The following is a 21,805-nucleotide window of genomic DNA, read 5'->3' on the forward strand; positions in this document are numbered from 1 at the left end:
ATATGCCCTCAGCTATCCTAGTTTCTAACTTCTTAACTGAAGAGACCACTGTCATCTATGCAAAAGTCAATGCTGGCAGCGGTGATGATGAAAGGCTGAACTAGCAATGAGTACACCTCAGTTCCACTGTCTTTTCTGATGATGTCAAATCCCTGACATCTAACTGCAGCGAAGCAGCAGAAGAGTATCAGAGCTCCAATTCAGTAACCATACAGAAACACTAGAGACAGTGTTAAAAGAATTATTACTCCTCTTTGCAACCACTGTACCCCCACCTGAATTTCATCTTCAAGGTTATAAGCTTTCTGAGGAAAATGCATCTTAATCTGATATATTACACTAAATACTAAGAAACTTGAGAGAGAAACGCACGTTGCTTAGTATCAGTGGCCTAACACACAGCAATTTATCTCAAGTTTCACTTCTCAAACACAACCTCTGTGATGTTCAACCAAACAAAATTTCTATGCCCCAGTTTCCAGTCTCTGGAGCAGAAAACAACATTACTTTTCTGCTTCACAAAAGGACATGTAGTGAAGTTCTCCATAATACTTCGATTTCTCTGGAGCAGTCAGACAACCACGCAAATAATTTTTGAACAACAGACTCTCTTCCCTAAAAGAGAAAGCTCAGGCCAATGTGGCAACTGGCACAGACTTCAATTACTGAACTCTTCAAAAAGAAAAGCTGTGTCTCTGAGTTAATACTTATTCTCATTAAACAAGGTACAAACAAAACTAACATGCAAAACTACAGGCAAGAAATTACTTAACCTTTAGCCAGATTATGGCTTCATTATACAAGAGAATCACGAAATCCAGATCTAAATACAAGACAGCTAGCTCTGCATTATCTCTGCATTACTTTGACAAAATAATGATGAACACAGTCATAAAATGTTTCTTATTGCTCTCACCTCAATAAATGTTTATATCACAATTTCACCTAACCCGGATTTGTTAGAACAAGCTTCTTTACACTTACCAGGAGCATGAACTTGGAGATAAGCAAGTAGAGGTTTATTTTAGCTTTATGTACAGTTGAACTTCTGCCATGTGTTTTGTTTTCAAAACCAATTTAGCATTTTGCATTTTTAAGGCACTGTGGTCTAATACTTAGAACAGCAGATTGGGAAGCCAAACTTCTCTGACTTCCAGGGCGTTCATATCGTGACTGGTGGTCTGGCCTCTGTTACTTGTACATCAAAAGTCCTTCAGCCTAAAATTAATCTCACTGAAAGTATTTCGTAGAAGGCCCTTTTAAAAATGAGTAAATGGGACAAAAAGTGGCTCTCAGTTGCTGGAGATTCTTTTGTATGCCCAGAGACAGTGTAGCATTAATCCTTCTCTTTAAGAAGACTACTTACACAGCTGCTGCAAAAATATCTAGTACTTAAGCTATATTCACATAGTATCACTTTTTGGCTCTGTCTTCTTTACTGGAAATCATGTTCTTTGCTCCAACTTCCCTGTGAGATTACTATGTTTTGCCCCTCTATGTCGCTGCTCTTGTTCCTCCCTCAAGCACTGACAGAATGCGGTAGAGGTTATTTGTTCTCATCTAGCTTTGCTTATCTGTTGGGCACTCCAGTTGATCTCCAGGTTGTCCTTATTGTAGCTTTGCTTCCCACTCCATAGTATTCGAGGGAAGGCGTTGTATGTACAAATTGCAGTCTAACAGAAAATCAACTGACTTCCGAAACGGCATCCTGGAACCCACCATAAGGTACAGATTATCCAGAATGTCAGTGATAGTAAAACTCAAATGTTCAATGTCCAAGGTGATTATTATTCCAATAAGTGGAAGATGGAGAATTAAAATTTTTGCAGTCTCTATTACAAATATGAATCCATCTTTTCCAACTTTTGTCAAGGTTACGTTGGAATTGCATGAATCTCCTAGGTCTTCTGACATACATATTTCAGATCTCTACAGTTCTTCTTTTTCCTGTCTACGTGCACCTAATATTCTCACCTGCAATCTCTTCAACAGTTGCCCCTGCCACTTACCATAACTCTAGTTTATTCCTTCCTTCTCAGCTCCTTCTCATATATAAGAAATGTTATCAGATACAGTTTCAATGCCTGTGAGCTTTTGTAGTGCCTTGTTCAGTTTAAAACAAAATTATTTCAAGTCCAACCAGACACCCTGTCTTCTCACTGCTTTAAGGTCACACGCAAAGTTCTGGAATTTGGGTTTTGTCCAGAAACCAGCACGTTGAATGGCCTGTGTTACTCAGTGCTGCCTCTTCTTCTAGGTGCTGCTTTCTTCTTATAAATCCTATGTTCTTCCCTACAGTAAAATCCATCACGTTGACCACTGCCAATATGTTTTACACAAGATATGTTGGTTAATAAAATTTAAGGACTTCATGATGGTAAAAACAAACTGCGTCTTTAATTCATGCAGATGCTGCAACTGAGATTACCACTTAAACCACAGGCATACAAGCTGCTTTCCTGGTAGCTCCTGCAACGTGAGCTGCTTCCACAAAGATTCATGCAGGTTGCTACAAGCACTCCTTCATTACTCCAGCTAAAGATCCGGCAAGAAAATAGAGGCTTCTTTGTACCAAGTGCTGTACATTATTAGATTAGAAGTGGTTTCGTCCTAACAGTTAATTTGAACGCACAGGGCAGTACAAAGAGAAGAAAAATTATCATCCCCATTTTGCAGACAGTAGACTGAGGCATGGGCATAATAAGCAATTTGTCTAAAATTATGCGTTAAATCTGTCCCGGAACAGGGAGCTGAACTCATAGATTTTCATTTCATTCTTTTCTACTACGAAACTAAGAGGAAACAGGAGTGCTATTGAAATTGCTGGTTCTGAAACATGCATACCTAGGCCTGACCGACAATGCATTTCCAGTTATTGTCGTACTCAGTTCCTAAAAGAACAACTCCAATTATGTAAAGTGTTTTCTGTTCCTGCGGGACATTACTGATGCCCTATGTTCTTTGTTTGGGTCTAGAGACCTCCACCCTGTACCACAAGCTGCTCCCTTCCACACCTACTAAACATCTTGGAACCTAATATAATCTGTCAAGTTCCCAACAGTACTGAAATCTTACATCAGAGTTTTGTGTATCCGTTCTATGGCATCTTCCAGCTCTTCCTTCTGGTCTGGAACAAAGCGGTACTCCGAGACATAACCCGCAGTGTGCTTATAGGGGTCATAGTCTCCCAGCTCAGCTAGAGGACACAAGAAGAAAAGAAAGGTCACCTATTTTTAACACCTTATGATAACCAAAAAACATGTTACATTACCTGCCTATTTGTTGTCAAGTTACCTACTTTCAAATGTCTGTTTACCATGCAGTCAGTTAGAAAGACCAAAGAGTACATAACTGTTCATATTAGTGCACACAGAGCCAGGAAAAAACTTCTTCAATCATTTTAGAAGAGAAATTGAAGGTTCAAAGAGCTAGAGGTTTTGAAAGGAAATCTACCATTTCTACAGAACTAGATATAACTTTGTCCAAGCCATCAAAGTTGACATTTGATGACATTATTTGGCAGCATATACAAAGCAATTCTAGAAGCAAAATCTAGTTTTTTGAATACCTATGTCCTCATGATGAGCTGTATTATTACAGACAAGCGATCCATATTCTTGCTGGGACTCCTAACATGTCAGTGTGGGAAAGCGAATGAAGACAAATATCCTGAGACACCTACAGGTATGTTCTTCTAAGGGTAAGCTTTGTTTCTTCTAAGGAAGCACAAGACCTCATTTTTCAATAGCGTACCTATGATTCTATGATTCTATGATATAATTTCCAAACGTTAAATTCACTTTTAAAATCAAAATACTTTTTAAAACATTCTTAAAAGAAAATAACCTAATGAATAGCTGATATATTTTTCTTTGAAACAACCTTGAATTTCTGTACATTAGTTGTATCAGTTTACATGTTGCTATGCAATTGTAAAATAGATATGCATCTTTGTCAGAACTCATTTCTACTGATCTTATCTCATTTGCATCTATCTGAGAAACTGCGGAAGTATTTCTATTTTTTTAATAACACTGAGTAAAATCTACGTAGAGTGAGTTTCTCTGAGGTTTCTATCCAATGCCCGCTAAACCCAAAACATAGCCAAATGGAGGATTCAAGAGCAAAGAAGAAAAAGACTCATCTAATAACTCGTTTCTTTCCAGAATTTAATGATGTTTCTAGGAAAAGACAGTGATCTGCTTAGTAGAGAAACTGAGAAGTTTCTCTAGCATATCTCCATTAAAAAAAATTATGTAATCCTTGCCCATAGCAGGAACAAGGTCAGGAATGCTGTAGGCTGTAGGCATTCCTCATAGAAAACCTGGTATATTCTCCAAGCTGGGCCTTGGGTACTGATTTCTCCACCATCATCTCTATAACAGTCTGTAGTGTTTGGCCACAAAAGGAGGAAACAACTCGTTCATTAAGGACAGGATCTGCCTGGAAACCAAAGATGACACCCAGGCACAAGCTGCACGGTGAAAGCAGTGTCAGTGGCTGAGCAGGACATGGGTAGAGGACTCTGGAAGAACATGTGGCCCTGGCAGCTCCTCCAGATCTCAGCAGCTGCCAGCTCCACTGGGAAAGGCTCCACGGATATCATTACAGAAGCTGAGCTCCTCCGCTGCTACTGAATTCCCGCAAGCACACTTCATCTCAGTTTGGAAAAGAAAAAAGCACAGTCTGGCACATCACCCTTGCAAAGGCTGTTCACCTCAGTTCTGATGCTTCAGGTTCATACTTTCAATATCTGATACAGATGTTTCTTAGGTGTCATTATATACTCTGAACAACTGCAGGCTTTAAATAAAAGGACAATGCTTTTCATAGAGTCAACAGGAATGTGTGCCTGCTGGTGCCAGGACTAACTTTAACTTGTTGCAGGTAATTTTTACCATGCCTTAACTCTTCTCCCTCACATGAGCTTCGTCGTTGTTTTCCAGTAGAATATCTGATATTAGAATCACATGAACAGGATTTTATATCAAAACAAGTGCTTCCCATATTGCAACTACCTTACAAAAAATGACTAAAGGACAATAATTCATTCTTTTTACTTGTTTCTTATAATACAATTAAGATGTCATTATCCTTACATATTTTCCTGTTTCATATTTACAGTACCTTTTCAGAGAAAGCATCTACGCCAGTAAAGTGAAATGTGCACTGCAAGCAGTTTTTATAAGTATGACATGTCATATTTCTTAAATCGTAAAATGAAGTTAAAAATATCTGTACAAAAATAAAAACTGCCCTAAATTTTGGCTTTTCATTAACACATACAACATACCACGAGATTCTGCATAATGCCCAGTCCCACTTCAAATGCAAGTTATTCTGCTTTGTTACTCTAAAATGGAAATGAAAGTAGGACTGCTTTTTATGTTGTATTAAGTGTTGTTGAGTCACACTTAGAACACCAGTAACAAAAATAATCTTTGCTTAATACAGATCACTCATGAGAAATCTAAATTTAAGAGAGAATAAATTACAGACACAGGTGCCGGCATGGCTCATCACAAGAATTTTGGTTATTGATTGGGTTTTAATACAGAGCTTGAGCTGTACTGGGGAAGAAGCAACTCAATGGTAGACAGACAGCTCCTTTCTAATCGATTACTCGTTCTATCAACTATGCAGGATATAACACCCACTTCTGAACTGCTAATTATGATGGGTGAACGCAACTACATGACAGACAGAATTAAATTTCTTCACTTCAGGTCAAAACACGTCCTCCCTTCAAGCACAGGAATATTTATATTGACATAATGTAATTTTTGAAAGAATCTTTTACTTGACAGACTTTGTTGGCTGGAGGCTGCCAACAGCCCATCAAATCCGCCAACCTCCTCATGCAGGTTTTGTCATACTCTGTATGAAATCTAGAGTGAGTCATAAAGTCTTAAGTATATGATAAGGTATTCCTCAGCAAGGCAAGGAGAGTCTTCAGGCTGACAATTCATTTTCTTTTTACATTAACTTCTATATTGCTTCTATATTATCTGTTGAGAATGGGCATCTATTTACAGTTCTTCAGCTAAAATCAGGCATATTAGTTCTGTTCTGTTTCCAAATCAATGCATAAAGTGTTAGTGAAGTCTTCAGTCACTACTTAATATTAATCATAACACAGGACTAAAAGAAGTAAAGTCCTCTTTCGTGAGAACTTACATTGAATTACATATGCTCCCAGTTGTGCTGCAGTGTTGACTGGACAAGGCAAACGGCCCTGTAAAACATCTTGCTTGACCTGCAAGAAAAACTGATACCTAAAACAGAAAGAAAACAAAACTATTATTTCAATATTACCAAATAATGTTTCATCATCTCGCACTTTACTGCAAATATAACTCATACTATAACTCTGTGACAGTCAAAAGAATTCTCCTCTCTGAATTACTCTTCTCCTGTTGACCTTGAAAGAATAACTAAGATTAAACTAGAGAAAGAATCTAGGTAGGGGAGCACTCTGTAGTCTTCCCGTATGCTCATATGGTGCAGATAAAAATGCCATCTCTCCCTTTGGACTTTCATAGAGCAGTCAGGAAGTGGGGAAGAGGGCTAGGAATCAGGAAAACTGATAAAGAAACCTATCAAAGAACCAAGGTTTAACCTGATCAGTGGATCAGCGGGAGACCTGGGTATTGGATACTTCTTGACTCCAAGGTATCCTGTCTACACTCTTTGGAGCACAAGCAGATTTGATGGATGCCTTAAGTCCATATTTCCATGAAAAAAAAAAAAAAGGGGATGGGCATGCCATCAGCAGCTAACTGTAGCCATCACAGCAAAGGGCTTCTTGGCACAGAGATAGCAGGGGCAAAAATGTCATTTTTAAAGTCATAACCTGCTTCTGCACTTGATGAAGCACATATTGAGACCACTTACAGTGAAACACTATGTGCAAAACAGACGGGAAAGTAAAGACAAAAAAAAAGAAAGAACAAATAGGCCAACATACAAAGGATCTGCTTGGTTTTGCAAGTCCCCATACTCATTTATGGGAAATCTTCAAAAGGCTGTTTGGGGTGTTGCCCATTTAAGTGGTGTTTCACATCACCCCAACCAAATTTCTTGTACTAAGTTCATGCAAAAGATAACAATACTGAGAAGTTATCTTTTTAAAGAAAAAAATGGTCATCCATACAAACATATAAAACTTTCAGTATTCACTAATTCAACTTTATCTACGTAAAGCCATTCAGCTACTGCAAAAAATTTATTCTGTGTTAGTACAAGTTACTTACGAAAGCACTTTGGAATGACCTGAAAGTTCAAAGTGCCTCTATGCCGTTTTTAGGGAATTCACAAAGTGTAGGTGTAACTACAGCTGATCTACACATCTGCTATGATCTAATCAAATTACTAGACTTTATCAGCCTAGTTGAGCCTCTGAATAAGGACACCAGTGTCCTTCTGGTTACTGGTCCCCCAGAATTTGTGCTGTGACAGATATCGTAGTAGGAATGTTCAACCTTAAAACAAATGGCTAATACTCTCCACCTTAAAGGACCAGCACACTGCCTAAGAATTTTCTAGGAATACATTAGGCATCTCAAAGCACATTCTTCCCTCTATGCAATATCTCAGTATTGCTTCTAGTTTAGGCTTGCAAGTCCTACCCAGACAAATTTTCTCTGTATGAATGTTAATAATTGCAGAGATTATTTCGCTGTGGAGTACACAGCATTTCTGATACGAACCCATCCTTCTACTAGCACTTCTGCAGCTCTTCCTACCAGATGATGCTATAAATGTCTATTCCACGTAGCAGATATCTGTATTTCTGCATTCTCACAGTCTTAAAACAAAGCATGATAAGAAACTGAAAAAAAACACCACCTTACTGCAAAAAAAACAGTCAGAGCCAACTGTTAAATGCTTAAGTGCCTCCTAGAAGGTGAACAATCGCAATTCCCTGAAGCCACTAACCTCTTCACAAAACCAAGTCTTTCGTTCGAACATGTAGTTAAAGCACCCTCACCTTGCGCCCTGTCAGGTTTGTCATGGGTCTATAATACTGCCTACGAACCAGTTTGCTCTAGCAAATACATTCAGCAAATGGTAATTGGGAGCACCTCAGTGTTAAGTTTTTGCCTACAAGCCAGACAGATTTTGCTGTGAAGCAACTACAAGTTTAACAGGTATTTCATTATTTGCAAATACTAATCATGTAACACCACGGATCATCAACATCTAATAACAACAGACTTTGCTCTCATATCCACTAATATAATAAACGCATGTTCCAAAGAAGCACATCTGTTATCAAGGTTAACACATCTGTGGTGGTTTTGACTGAGATGGAGTTAATTTTCTTCACAGTAGTTCATACGGGGCTACGGTTTGGATTTGTGCTGGAAACAGCACTGATAATACAGGGAAGTTTTAGCTATTGCTGAGCAGTGTTAACATAGCCAAGGACTTTTCTGCTTCTTGCACTGTCCCACCAGTGACTGGGCTGGCGGTGCACAAGAAGGTGAGACAGCTGAGACAGCTGTAAAACGTCATGCTCAGCATATAAAAAAGCTGGGGGTAAGTAGGAAAGGAGGGATGTTTGGAATGACGGTGTTTGTCTTCCCAAATAACCATTACGTGTGATGGAGCCCTGCTGTCCTGCAGATGGTGTTCGGCCAACCTATGCCAGCTGATGGAAAGGAGTGGATCAATTCCTTGTTTTGCTTTGGATGTTTTTTACCTATTACACTGTCTTTATCTCAACCAATGAGGTTTTTCTCGGTTTTACTCTTCTGATTCTTTCCTGAGTCCCAGACAAGGGCAGTGAGCAAGCAGCTGTCTGGGGCTTAGTTGCTGGCTGGGGTTAAACCATGACAACATCACCAGAATTACACACTTTAGCAGAAAATTATTATTATAAAGAAAAACAAGGCCTTTAATCCCTCCTAATCAGAAGAAGGTTTTATTATCACTATTCTATTTTTTCCTCAAGAGTTACACCTTCCTTCCGAGGTTTAAAAGCCTATAGGAATAAGTGCTCAGACACGTTGAGGGCATTTGATTATTCCATGTCTTTTGCTGAAGTGTTGATATAAGCATCTCACTTTCTTATGCCTTCCCTCTTACTTTCTAAGGCGCAAATGCTGCATGAACAAACCCTGTGCAGACATGAACACAGGCTTACTAATTATACTAAAACGCTTTTTGATCAGATTTGCACAACTAATTAGCAGTGCAAATCACAGTCTGACCTTAACACAAGACAAAGAGAAACCGTTTTTGTAACTATACCCCTTGTCATTTCCCAGACAGAAAGCCACCTTGCCTCCCGGGTAGCAATCACAACAGGTTCATTGGCCAAAGCTCCCTTCCAAGGGCCCTGTGGGCAGGGTTGAAAGTCCTTCTGGTAAAGTACAGGAAAACTGTGTCAAGCTTTCATGGTACAGGGTCATCACACTGCGGCCAGCTTACATTCTTCACCTGCAAAGTCACAGTTTATCATTTTTACCAGCCTGCCTCGATGTTGTTATATTGGAGACTTCCATTCCTGCTGTGCCAGTAAGGAAACAAAAAGAATTTTCTTACTCCATTACAAGAAAAATATTCAGCCTGTGCCGCAACAACTGCCACCTTCGATTAAGGAAAATTAAAAACATGCTTCTTAATGAATTCTTGTGTGTCATATTCCAAGGATATCAGAAGAAATATTTTGGCTTTTATTAACACAAGCCGGTGCACTAATTTTGTCCGCCTACCTATCCAAACTCTTACATTTCCTTTTGAACCTAAAACTAGTTGTCTCAGACCCTTCATAAATAAATCAAACAGAAAACTGTGTGAGTCAGTTCAGGCAAGCGTGTGTGTCTATATGTCCGTGTGCATGCCTGTGTATGAGTTAGTCTGTGCATCCTTATATTTCCCAGAGGCTGAGTTTAGTTAAAAGAATCAAAAGCATGCCACTCTTCAATTTCCTCCACATATTTTTAGAAAGACCAAAAGAAATCCTCTGGAAAAACAGCCCTGGAATTTTAGCTACAGCCAATAAAGAACATTCTCTGTATTTATATTTGATATCCAAGTAAACTCAAAACTCGATTATAGCATAATATAAATGCAAATGTTACAATGCTTTCCTTTAAAAAAAAAAAAGAAAAAGAAAAAACAAACCCACAAATGCATATCAGGTCCCTCTGGTTTTTGATGCACCGGAAAGCATCTTTTCATCCTGGGCTTCCAAATAGTTATCCACACAAAACACCATGAAGACAGTCACCGTCCTTTTCCCAGTCATACACGTTCAAGCAGAAAAAAGTTCACATGATGAAAGGAAAAAATACCAGCCCAGACAAAGCACAGCAACATGTACCTGTTGGAATAGTTTACGACCCTGAAATCAACAAACTACACTCTTATTAAATACTGTACCTTGTTATTTCTTCTTTAAGTTTACATGGATCCTCTGCATAGAATTTAATGCCAAAATACAGAGTATACGGTGGTCCAGCTGAGGGGAAAAAAAATATTTGGTGCAAATGTTAGTTGTTATGAACTGTTGTTACAAATTATTACTAGCTGACTACAAAAAAGCTACTAGGAAGAGTATCTTAATATTTTGCGAAACTTCAAAGTTTTAGGAAAAATCTTACATACATACACACAATAAATTCATACACCTACATTACACAAGTTAAAAAAAATATAATTATTTTTCTAGTCTTGTGTTTATTTATTCACAGCTTCTCTGTCTACTTGGAGTTCTTGCTTATTTTGAAGATTTAACTTTAGATTTCATTGCTAAATTACCATCTTACCAAGACAACTTTTTTTTTTACTGCTTGATTTTGACCTTCAGATACTTTTTCTATGGAAACTTTTTGAAAAAAATGTAATTGTGCATGAAAAGTGATTCCCTGTTATAACTAATAACACTGAATGCTAATCCCTTCCACACATTCAAATACCTTACAGAGGAATTTTAATTGTGTGCCACTTCAATCAAGAAACATTTGGCAAAGCTTTTCTAATTCACTTTTTAAAACTGTTATTCTTTTGGAGGATTCCGTTAACTCTGTATTGAAATCCTTACAATTCCGTGCAGGCTCCACTTCTGTGTCTTTTTTTATAGGTGGTCTCCAAATCCTTCTTAATTATAATAAAATAAGACATCTCGTATCTGTGATATCTGAAGAGTAACAGTAACAGCAGAAGCTCTTCTATCAGTAAGAGGCACTGCTTTTACTTTGAGAAGCAAAAGTGAGTTGACGATGATTTTGGCACAGTATTGTATGACAGAGGTACCACAAAATTAAATACAAGTTGAGGATAGCACCATATATTATTCTAAAATAAAATTGAAGCACAAAGAAATCTGTGGACAACAACCACACAAATCATTGGGAAATGACAGTATGTTCAATCCACGTGTGAAATTCTGATACAGCTATGAACTGCACTAATAAAACTTTTCATGATCAATCTGTTGTGACTAGGATTTAAATGTTGTACGGGCTCTATGTACGGAACATTGCCTCTGTTACTTCACCTTCGGGTATGTTCTTTATGCTCGAGTTAAATACATACTGTTTATCAATTCTTTATGTTCAGCAAGGGTCTTTGCAGGATCCAGCCAGTACTGTGAGACAAATAATTACGAAATTAGTCACTTAACATAGAAAATTAATGAATTAATACAGAACAATTTCAATTCTATATTTATTCATATATTAGTACTTATTAGCAGACTGGCACACTTCAGTCAGAAACAGCCCGTACAAATCTAACATTGCATATCTTCTCCTAGGGTAGGGGTCTTGCTAAAAGGAAATCTGTTTGCGAAAAGCCCCACATCTCAGGCTTGTGAGAAGCTGGCTCTACGGAAATATCATACTACGCACCCATTGGTGTCTACCTAATCTGCTATAGCTAATATCATATGTACAACCTTGCTGTTTTCTCCCTGGGAGATTAACCTAAGCAGGATAACTCTAAACAACAAAGCACATAAGACGGGACCTACAAGGAAAGAATGAAGCAGCTTCATTTGTCTTCTGAAAAACAAAAGACTGTAGGGGGAAATAGGCATAATAGCACTCTTCCAACACCCAAGAAATTGCTGTAAGAACATAAAAGATCAATATTTTTCTCACGTCCACTAAGTGTGAAGAAACTGGAAAGACTAGAAGCAAAGAAAAATTAGTTTTCATTTTCAGAAACAGTTTCTAGTAGCAGTGTGAGTGGATGGCTCGAAATTGGCACCAAGATAGGGAGGACACAGACTCTTCCACCGTATGGTTTACAGGACTAGTTGGACAAATGTGTCAGAGATGACTGAAGTACACTTAGAACACTGCAGAGGGATGAATGTTACATGGTTTCCCACAACATTTGATCAACAAACAATCTGCAGTATAATTTCTCACCGATAACTCTGCCCTTTCATTACCAAAATTCTAACAAAAGCTATTCTGTTGTGACTGTTGACCACAGATCAGCTGTGTGCTTGTTACGGCTACACAGGTCACCAGCACCCTGCTCTTGTAAATCCTCCAGCAACTTATTTCTTCCTTAGCTTAACATATCTATGCTTCAGTTTTGGAAGATGGCACCAAGGCATCTGCCAAGACCATCGTGTCTCCTTTTTTTCCAGTTCTCGTCCCACATACACAAACTTTTTTGACCAACTGAGATTGGCACGCCTTCTAAAAGCACAAGAGACAAAAAGGCTGCAGAAGACAGCTGTTATAAAGAGCAAATTGAGGCAGATTGAATCTACTTCATTAGTACCCATGTCTTTCAAGTGAAGAACGACATAGACCAATTAATATAGAAACTCCTTACATGCACCCCTGTACTAACCTGTAAAGAACAACAATAAAATGATTAAACAAGAAAAAAATCGCCCCTGTCTCTCCAACAACCGTCTCTGGATTAGAGAATTTCACTATTAGAAGAAGTAGCATAAAGAAAGGAGGGGAAAACTCTACAAAGCTTCTGAGTGAAAAATTTCAAGAAACCGATTTCATAAGTAATTGCAACAACTATGCTTATTTTGACAAAACATGAAAACAAACTATTTCCATCAGCTGATGATCCACCTGCAACAGAAACAGCTGTATACCTTCGCCATTAAAATCCAGGGATGTTTGTTAAGAAAATTTCCTAAATTTGAAGGAAAAAAATATTACGTACATTCTTGTATTGAATAGATTCAGTCACCATTCACACATAAACCTTCTTAACCTCAACAGAAGGTGGGAAGGAAAAAACCTGTCACACTTGTTCAAACATTCTACTAGATGTCCATATCAGCAATAATCTGAGCTAGCAAAACAGGCCAATAGAGATTTTACAGTCAACAGGTCGAAAAAGGCAAAATGACTCTGCAGTGCACATTACGGCTTTGCAATGCGGTCAGAATGTAGTCTGACCTCTTTCCAAAACTAGTATCGCAGTATGAACAACATTTCCACAATCTAGCTTGCTTGCCATCAAAAGCTTTGTGTTACACTGCAAGATTTTCAAAATCAGATCAAAATCTATCACAGAAGAAGTCTATCCTTTATTAAGTTCTCCTGAACGGAACTGAAATCAGATATATTGCCTTACAGTACTCTTCACAGTTCAGCTTTACAGACATAGGTACATCAATTATTTGTAAAAAGAAAAAAATTGTGCCCCTGGATCACCATGCAACTTTTCAAGCCACGCACAGAACAGTTACAGATATTTGGTTGCCTCTGCAACCTGAATTACACCGCCTCATGTACTCATGTGATTCAGTGGCTGCCGTGAGACAAACCAGAATTCGTCCAGGTCACTAAAGAGTATGGGCACATGTAGATTGTACAGTCAAAATACAGTTGCATTAGAAGTCTTCATTATCACTAGGCCACACTTGGCTTGCAAGTCAAATTATGTTCCTTTTACAGTCTTCTGAAGGTAATTTCTAAACTTGGGGGTGGAGGACAGAATTCAGGAGGAAAGCTGCATGTTCAGATTCAGAGGGAAAACAAAAGAGAGAAGGAACAAATCTGGTTATTTGTATGACTAAACATTTCTTTTCCTTCCTCCAAGTGGAGCCAGCAGGCGAAACTGCACTCCGATCCCTCAGACAGATCGCTGCTACACCTACTAGTGAAAAGCAGCACCAGCTGGGTCAAGGAAACACGCTCTTCAGAGGGTGCCATGGCCTCTACACCCATGTGCTGCACTGGTGAAGTTAAACAGTTCAAGTCACGTCTGTTTACTGCAGCGACAAGAGCGCTGGGTAAGAGGCAAGTATCTAGTTTGCCTTCTCATTTCTCCTGTAAGCATTCAGTATTGTGGCAGTACCACAAATCCATGCCTAAAATCACTATGTAGCTATTTATTATCATTAAGGCTGTCAAATTTTCCTAAGAAATGCAAGGGAGGGAGGGAAATTTCTAAGATTTCATTTATAAGCCAAAGGTGAATGGAATTTCATGGATAATGAAAAGGCATTTTTCAAGCCAGCATCAGACAACAAGGATGAGAACACCTACAAAACCATGAAACTCTACACCAAAGCTCTCTGAGCTCATACGCACTCATACATACTAATGTGCCTGAGACGCATGTTAAATAGCGTTAAGTATAGTTAGGAGTTCTGAGCTCAAATGCTGAAGTTTCAAGAGAAATGGAACAAAAAAGAAGACTGCCGTATTAATCCAATGCGCTTGTACAGCAGGTGCTGACAACAAACTCTGCAGTCGTGAATGCCAAAGTGGCTCCAATACGCAGTCTCATTTTTTTCCATCTCTTTGGCAGCGAGCTTGCGGCTTCTCAGTGATTTCCCACCTGTATCTCTCCTGCATAGGCAGGAAGGTTATGTGATTTATAAACAGCTCACCACTACTGCAAAGAGGTGAAGCCATAAATATACCCATCCAACTGCAGGTGTTAAATTTAGTGACTCCGAAAGGAGAATTTAATATTTACAGAAAAAATGGAGGGAGAGAAGAAATCATTATTTCCAAATACCCATAATCAAGGCAACTATCACTTCACTAAAGTGATGGCTACTAGTTTGCTGTTATTTACAAGACCATTAAATATTAATTTAATACAATATTTTTTTATTTACTGACTACAAAAGTTCTTAAAGAAAATATTTCCTTTTTAATTTTTAGGTAGAAATTATTAATAAAGCAGCTCTATTGTCCTTTGTGCTTTCACAAATTTGGCTCCCGTACGAGCCAGATGCATAAGCAATACGCATGCAAGCACCATGGAGTATTTCATATTTAGTCCTTTTCAATGGCTGCAAACATTTCTCCACAGATGTAGTATCTTCAATTCCTTGAGTCTGCATAGGGTTAAACCAGGGTCAAATTCCATGGACATGCCTGAAACAAAACATTAACTCGGTGGAGGAGCTTGCTGTGGTATCAATCAATGAAGTGTCTGGTGGAGAAAAATCTATCAACTTCAAACTAAATTCTGGGCTCTATTAATCATTTTCTTACAAAGCCGTACTGGCTGTGCACGTGCCAGTTTTTGTTCCCATTTACAGCAGGCAAAACTACCACTTTCAAGAGAAATACCAGTATTTTTTGAACTATAATCTGAAATTATCAAGATTTTTCCACAATCTAAGAAATTAGTAGCCAGAATTATATTGTCTTTGTTTTCTGTAAATGTTCAGTGCAAAGAATCTAAATCTGCTAAGTTCAAGACATCTTTATTATTTAGACTGGACATAAGGAAGAATTTCTTCACGATGAGGGCGGTGAGGCCCTGGCCCAGGTTTCCCAGGGAAGCTGTGGCTGCCTCATCCCTGGAGGTGTTCCAGGCCAGGTTGGATGGGCCTTGGGCAGCCCCTGATCCAGTGGGATGTCCCTGCCCATGGCAGTGGGGTTGGAACGGGATGATCTTTAAGGTCCCTCCCAACCCAAACCATTCTATGATTCTATGATTATTATTTAAGAAATTTATTTGATACTTCTGTCTTTTCTTTATTAGAACCAGAGTTATGTTGACTATATTCAATACCAGATCAGTAGTATGAGGTTCCCGCTAATCCTACTATACTGTAAAATCTCTTACTGTGTCTTTAACTTTCTTGACTATCACTTTTGTCCAGGTTGCTTAAATCCGTTAACAATCTTCCAAAATTTCTAGCTTCTGATCAATAGTATCTGTCTCCATTTTCTTTTCACTGGATATGCTGTCTATTTTAACAAGCGCAACAAGTTTTGTCTTTCTTTTAGTATATCAAAAGGTATTTTTATCTTTTTTTAATTTTTTTTATTTGCCATTATAGGCAAATATCAAATTAATACAAAACCCTTACAAAACCAAAATACAAACTAAGTGCAGTTAATGTTCTTCTAAGAGACCAAAGTACGCAGCACACTATGTGACAGTAATTCCCTACAGAACACTTTTGATCGTAAACAAACCTTTTGTTTAAAATCATGCCTTTCTATAATTAAGCCGCACACAGCCTGCTCAGTCTGCTACCTTACCCAGTTTGGTGAGTAACGAGGCACTCTGAGCACGTTGCCTTTAATTTATTAATCATGCTGTATGGATCAAGAAACATCTTTCAGATTCATGAGTTTGCACAGCTGGGATATGCAATACATAGCTCAGGCTTCTGCATTCAGCTTGGCCACAGCGGAGCTGATCTGTCATTGCAGCACAGAGATTCACAGTAGAAAGTTCAGCTTCACAGGAAAATAAGACCTGGGCTATGGAGTTGCAAAATATATAGCCATGGGCTACCTCCTACCTGCTGTGCTCACAGGTCTGTACGCTCAAAAAAGAGCTTCATTATAGCAAGGGAGAAAGAAAAAAACCCAAACATATCTACTCTAAACAATGGATGCATGGTACACAGGCAGAGTGCTGCCCATCTCATATGAGCTCCAGATCTTGGAAGAGGGCACATATGTTCACGCAGCGCTGCACCTGAACTGAATGAGGCTGGGGAAATTCTCCTGGCTGTGATACTGGATTAACACGGTGATACAGCTTCCTATATTTGTACTTCTCCCCCTGCTCAGGGCCCTGACAGAATATCAGTACACTGTACAGCTCAGATGAGCATCATATGGGATAAGAAATGGATATTTGCGTCGCAGCCTGTTGTGCTCCTGCAGCTTAAGGTTAAGCCTATTTAGTGTGAGAGTTCGGTTAGGGATGATGAGGGGGCACCCTGACCAACGGGAGATTTTAAAATGCAGCCAGGTTTCGGGAAGTAAAAGAAAAAAAGTTTTTATTATCAACACACCTTTAAGAATCTTTTGGTTATCTACCATTCTGCAATAAACGAGTTTCAAAATATTTTTTGTAAGAGACTTTTTCAGCATGATGACTCTTTCCAGCATGCTTTTGTGGTTTGACAGGGGAATGCCTCGGGCTTCCAAAGTACTCTTTCCTTCATTCTGTTTTGCTCAGCTTTTCCTGACATATTACGCATAAAAAACTGCCACTTCCATTTTCTCTTTTGTGTGCCTCAAGAAATTACTGTCCTCCTGACAGAGACGCAACTAGCACAACTATCCTAGGGCTCGCTGGAGACAACACAAAGGCAGTAGTGGGACTACCCGGGGAGCACCTGGGAGCTGCAGCATAGTGGGAATCAGATGTCCCAGAGGCAAGGGACGAGCGTGACGCTCCCAACACCAAACTAACCCAGCACTTGGCCCCTCCTGCACTAACAGAGAGGTACACCGCTGGGCTGCTCTTTTCCTGAAGTAGTAAAGTGATGGCAGAGTACAAGGTGGGACAGAGCTTCCTAAGCCGCCTTTAGCTTCTGTAGCAAAGATTGTAGTGATCATTTCTTGCCTGGAAATACCAGATGGGGCACAACATCCCACCTTTCCAGGAGACGAGGCAGAAGGCAAAAGTGCTGTGTCAATCAGGACACATATAGTTAGCCAAACAAAGCACTCAAAGGTTAGGAAACACTGCTGACAACCTATAGCGTTAGTTCAACCCCTCTGTTTAAGCTGTTCTAGTATTGTATTACAATATTTTTAATTAATTACTATATGTTGTATTTTAAATCATTATTTGTAGTCGGTTTGCGTGGCAAGGTTTTGGTAGCTGGGCGGCTGCGAGGGTGGTTTCTGTGAGAAGCTGGGAGAAGCTTCCCCATGTGCGATGAAGCCAATGCCAGCCGCCTCCAAGACGGACCCACTGCGTCCAAGGCCAAGCCCATGAGCAATGGTGGTGGCACCTCTGGGATAACACAATCAAGAAGTGGTAAAAGTTATTGCACCACACATATTGCAGCAGGAGAGAGAGTGAGCATATATGAGAGAAACAACTCTGCAGACACCAAGGTCAGCAAGGAAGGAGCGGGAGGAGGTGCACCAGGTGCCAAAGCAGAGATTCCCCCTGCAGCCCATGGTGAAGACCACAGTGAGGCAGGCTGTTCCACCGGCAGCCCATGGAGCTCCACGGTGGAGCAGATATCCACCTGCACCCACTGAGTACCCCGTGATGGAGCGGGTGGATGCACCCAACGAATGCTGGAGCAGGTCTGCTGTCAGGACCTGTGACCCCATGGAAAGGACGCACACTGGAGCAGTTCATGAAAAACTGTAGCCTGTGGGAAGGATTCGCTTTGGAGGACTGTCTCAGGAGAGGGACCCCACACTGGAGTCAGGGAAGACTGTGAGGAGTCCTTCATCTGAGGAGGGAGGAGCAGCAGAGACAACGTTTGATCAACTAACCGCAACTCCCACTGCCCAACCCCCTGCGCTACTGGGGTGGAGGAGGTAGAGAAATCGTGAAAATATTTTTAAGATTTTTTTTTTTTTTACATTATCCCCCTTTTATTTTGATCAGTAATAGATTAAAGTAATTTCCCCAAGACAAGTCTGTTTTATCCATGATGGTCATTGGCAAGTGATTTTCGCCACTCTTGATTTCTACTCATGAGCCTTTCATTACATTTTTTCTCCCCTGTCCACCTGAGGAGGGGCAGTAATAGTGTAGCTTCGGTGGGCACCTGGTGTCCAGCCAGGGTCTAACCACCACATTATTACAAGGTACTTCTTGTTTTTCCTTAGAAGGCCTGTCTTATCACAGCACAAGACACCTAAGCTCACACACTTCATGACGAAAGTGTTCTTGCAAACCCTAAACTTCAAGAACTTGATTGAACAAATTAAATATTGTCCTTTTAATATGGAGAGTTCCAGGGAACATGGGATGTCAATAAAGAAAAATGTGTGTAGTATGACAAAATTACTACCCTAGAGACGGCCTATCAATTTATATTTTACCCTACTGTTTATTGCCTTCCCAGCACCATCCAGTTCTGTCAATCCGTTTGCTGCATCTAGCTGTTCTCTCTCACCTGCTAATTAGTTCATTAGCTGCTCAGGAAGAAACCATTTTAATGTTATGCATTCATACATTACATAGCACAGTGAAACCCTGTTCACTGATTAGAGCCCTGCTGGTGCTACAAAAATAATTACGATACCACCCACATAAGAGGCAGCACACCAACACAGCACTTAAAAGACCACCTGGAAGTGCTGAGGCGTGCAAAAGTAATGGGGAAAATAACTAAACAAGTTCTTTCAAACGCTTAATAAAAAAGTGTTCATTTGTGACTGGGCTGAGTTCTTTAAAATACATGTTTTGTCCACCCTGCTTTATTAATCATTCAGTTATAATATAAATTGTACGACAGAAAAACTGACAAAGCAAATAGTAAAATATTCTCCACCACAAGCAGCGTATTAATAGGTAGACATACCTCCAAACACATTTTTCTGTCTGAGACTAACTAAAGAGCACGGTTTTAAAACTAATTAGCAAGGTAACCTTTCTCCCTTTCCCTAAGGAAATCTACCGCAGCCAATCCAAAACACATCCAATCCAAAATTCAAACCTAGGCTTCTTGCCAGACACTACAGGACTAATTCCCACAACAGCCCACAGAGTTTTAGTCGTATTCAGTGTACAATTGAACACAGCTAAAGCACAAGGCGTTGCACGGAAGCTTTCCCTTTAGAATGGCCATTCTTAAGGGCTTACCAGATTTCACCAAAAATAGCAAGCTAGAGGTAATTGCCACAAAACACATAAAACTAAATAAGGTGGCACAGGTTTACTCATTTATGAACTTCCCAGATAAACCAATCAACTCTTAATTACCCACACACAAACAACAGGAAGAGGCATTTTCATAACGTTTTGCTACAAGATGGCCCAGGTGCAAAGCTCGCAGCAGAAACTCAGCCAGCCACTGTGGCAGCATCTACATGGTAGGGCAGATGCACTCCACAACGTGGTGCACCGTTGTGGTCTCTGGTTGTACCTCCTGGCTACCTCTCAGCTGCATGTCAGGGCAGAGCTGGTGTGTGCACCGCTCTTCCTCACACCTGGGATTTCCCTGCAAAAATGCCCCAGAAGCATGAGGAGTCACACAGTGCTCCCATCGAGGAACCAGGAATACCAGCACATGGCAAAGACCCACCAGTGCAGAAGCCAGGTAAAACACAAACCGATAGACCTTGATACAAAGAGAGGCTGGAGCTCTGTATCCGGGCTTGCACAACCTGTATCCCAGAGACACAACCGGTGTCATTCCAAGAGCAGGCAAACAGGGAAGCAGGATGAACACTTTCCTAATCCATGGGAAAATCGAGAAGCACTGTGGCTTCCTGACTTCGAGACAGTCCGAGAATAAAGACAAAAGCTAATATTAAATTTATATCACTAGAGCATCGTGTGAGAGAAAAAGGCAAAAAGGCTGTGCTTTTATTTGGAGAGGCCAAGGTAACGTGGTTACAGCCTACAGCTCATGTACAATACTGTAATACAAATTGCACTGGTATCACAATCAAATCATCTATTCTGCTAGCACGATGCATCCTAGAATGTGCCTTCATCAGTTAAGCCTTTCAGAGAAGAGATATCATCTTCTCTCATTCTCATAACTCCATATACACTATTATACAGACAGTGTATATGCCTCTGGAAATTTTCTCAGTAATTTCTATTTTATTTGCCTCTGTGGAAAAAGGGGGAATACATTTCAGACAAAAAAAATACCTACTCGCTTTTCATTCACACCTCAGTTTCCTCAGGAAATCAGAAATACTGTTTTTAACAGTTTACCTTTAGTTCACAGATGAATCTGACCTTCATCTCCTTGGAATGAAACATGTTTAGAAGGCTATCAAGGAACTGAATTCATAAATCTCCATAGTATGGCATAGAAATAAAGAAATATTGAGTAGGTCAGTCTGTAGCTCTCAGCAGCAATCAATAACGTTCTGCTAATAATGACTGACTTCAGTTTCTATATGTTCAACTTCTGCTAAACAGAGGAAATTGACAAGTATTTAGCCAATCCAATAACATTATTTTTAGATGGAATATGACATCTCTTGAGGCCTGGGTCTTGTGCGGTACTCTTAGCACAGAAGAGTGTCTTTAAAAGCATAACTGCTTGACTTAGTTTGACCACAGGCCAGGAATTATTCCCTTTATAAAATTAAGGTAATACGAAGACCACCTATGAACACAGTATCAGTCCCACCGACTGAGCATTCCTGTTCCTCCTCTCTAAGCAGTAGCCCTTCACTGACTATTTCGGGAGATGCACTCCAGACAGCACTGTCCTGAGACAGTGCCTGTTTTGACTGAGATATCTCAGCCTAGTTTTGATTTTATTGCCTATTCAGGACTGTAATCTCCTGTCACGAAGGTTCAAGAGAGTATGGGCTCCAGAACACAGAACCAGTTCAGGCACAGTCAAAATGTTATTGCCAACATCTTGACTCCTGGGGTTCCACCAGTGAACACACAACCACCACAGCAACTGTACGACGTGCTCTGAAGCAGCGGT

At 39.8% G+C, this 21,805-nt stretch overlaps 1 protein-coding gene across 2 annotated transcripts in view; it reads right to left on the reverse strand.

Moving 5' to 3' along the window:
* The window catches only part of EPB41L4A (erythrocyte membrane protein band 4.1 like 4A), a 138,544-nt gene that overhangs the window by 63,137 nt on the left and 53,602 nt on the right, over positions 1-21,805 (reverse strand). For both annotated transcript variants that reach the window (XM_054054143.1, XM_054054145.1), the window contains exons 3-6: positions 11,545-11,596; positions 10,390-10,468; positions 6,178-6,275; positions 3,076-3,196 (exon numbers count right to left, since the gene is read on the reverse strand). In XM_054054143.1, coding sequence (XP_053910118.1) covers positions 3,076-3,196; positions 6,178-6,275; positions 10,390-10,468; positions 11,545-11,596 — 350 coding nt within the window. The remainder of the gene's footprint in view (positions 1-3,075; positions 3,197-6,177; positions 6,276-10,389; positions 10,469-11,544; positions 11,597-21,805) is intronic.

The sequence above is a fragment of the Cuculus canorus genome, chromosome Z (assembly GCF_017976375.1).
Source record: "Cuculus canorus isolate bCucCan1 chromosome Z, bCucCan1.pri, whole genome shotgun sequence".
Classification (NCBI taxonomy): domain Eukaryota; kingdom Metazoa; phylum Chordata; class Aves; order Cuculiformes; family Cuculidae; genus Cuculus; species Cuculus canorus.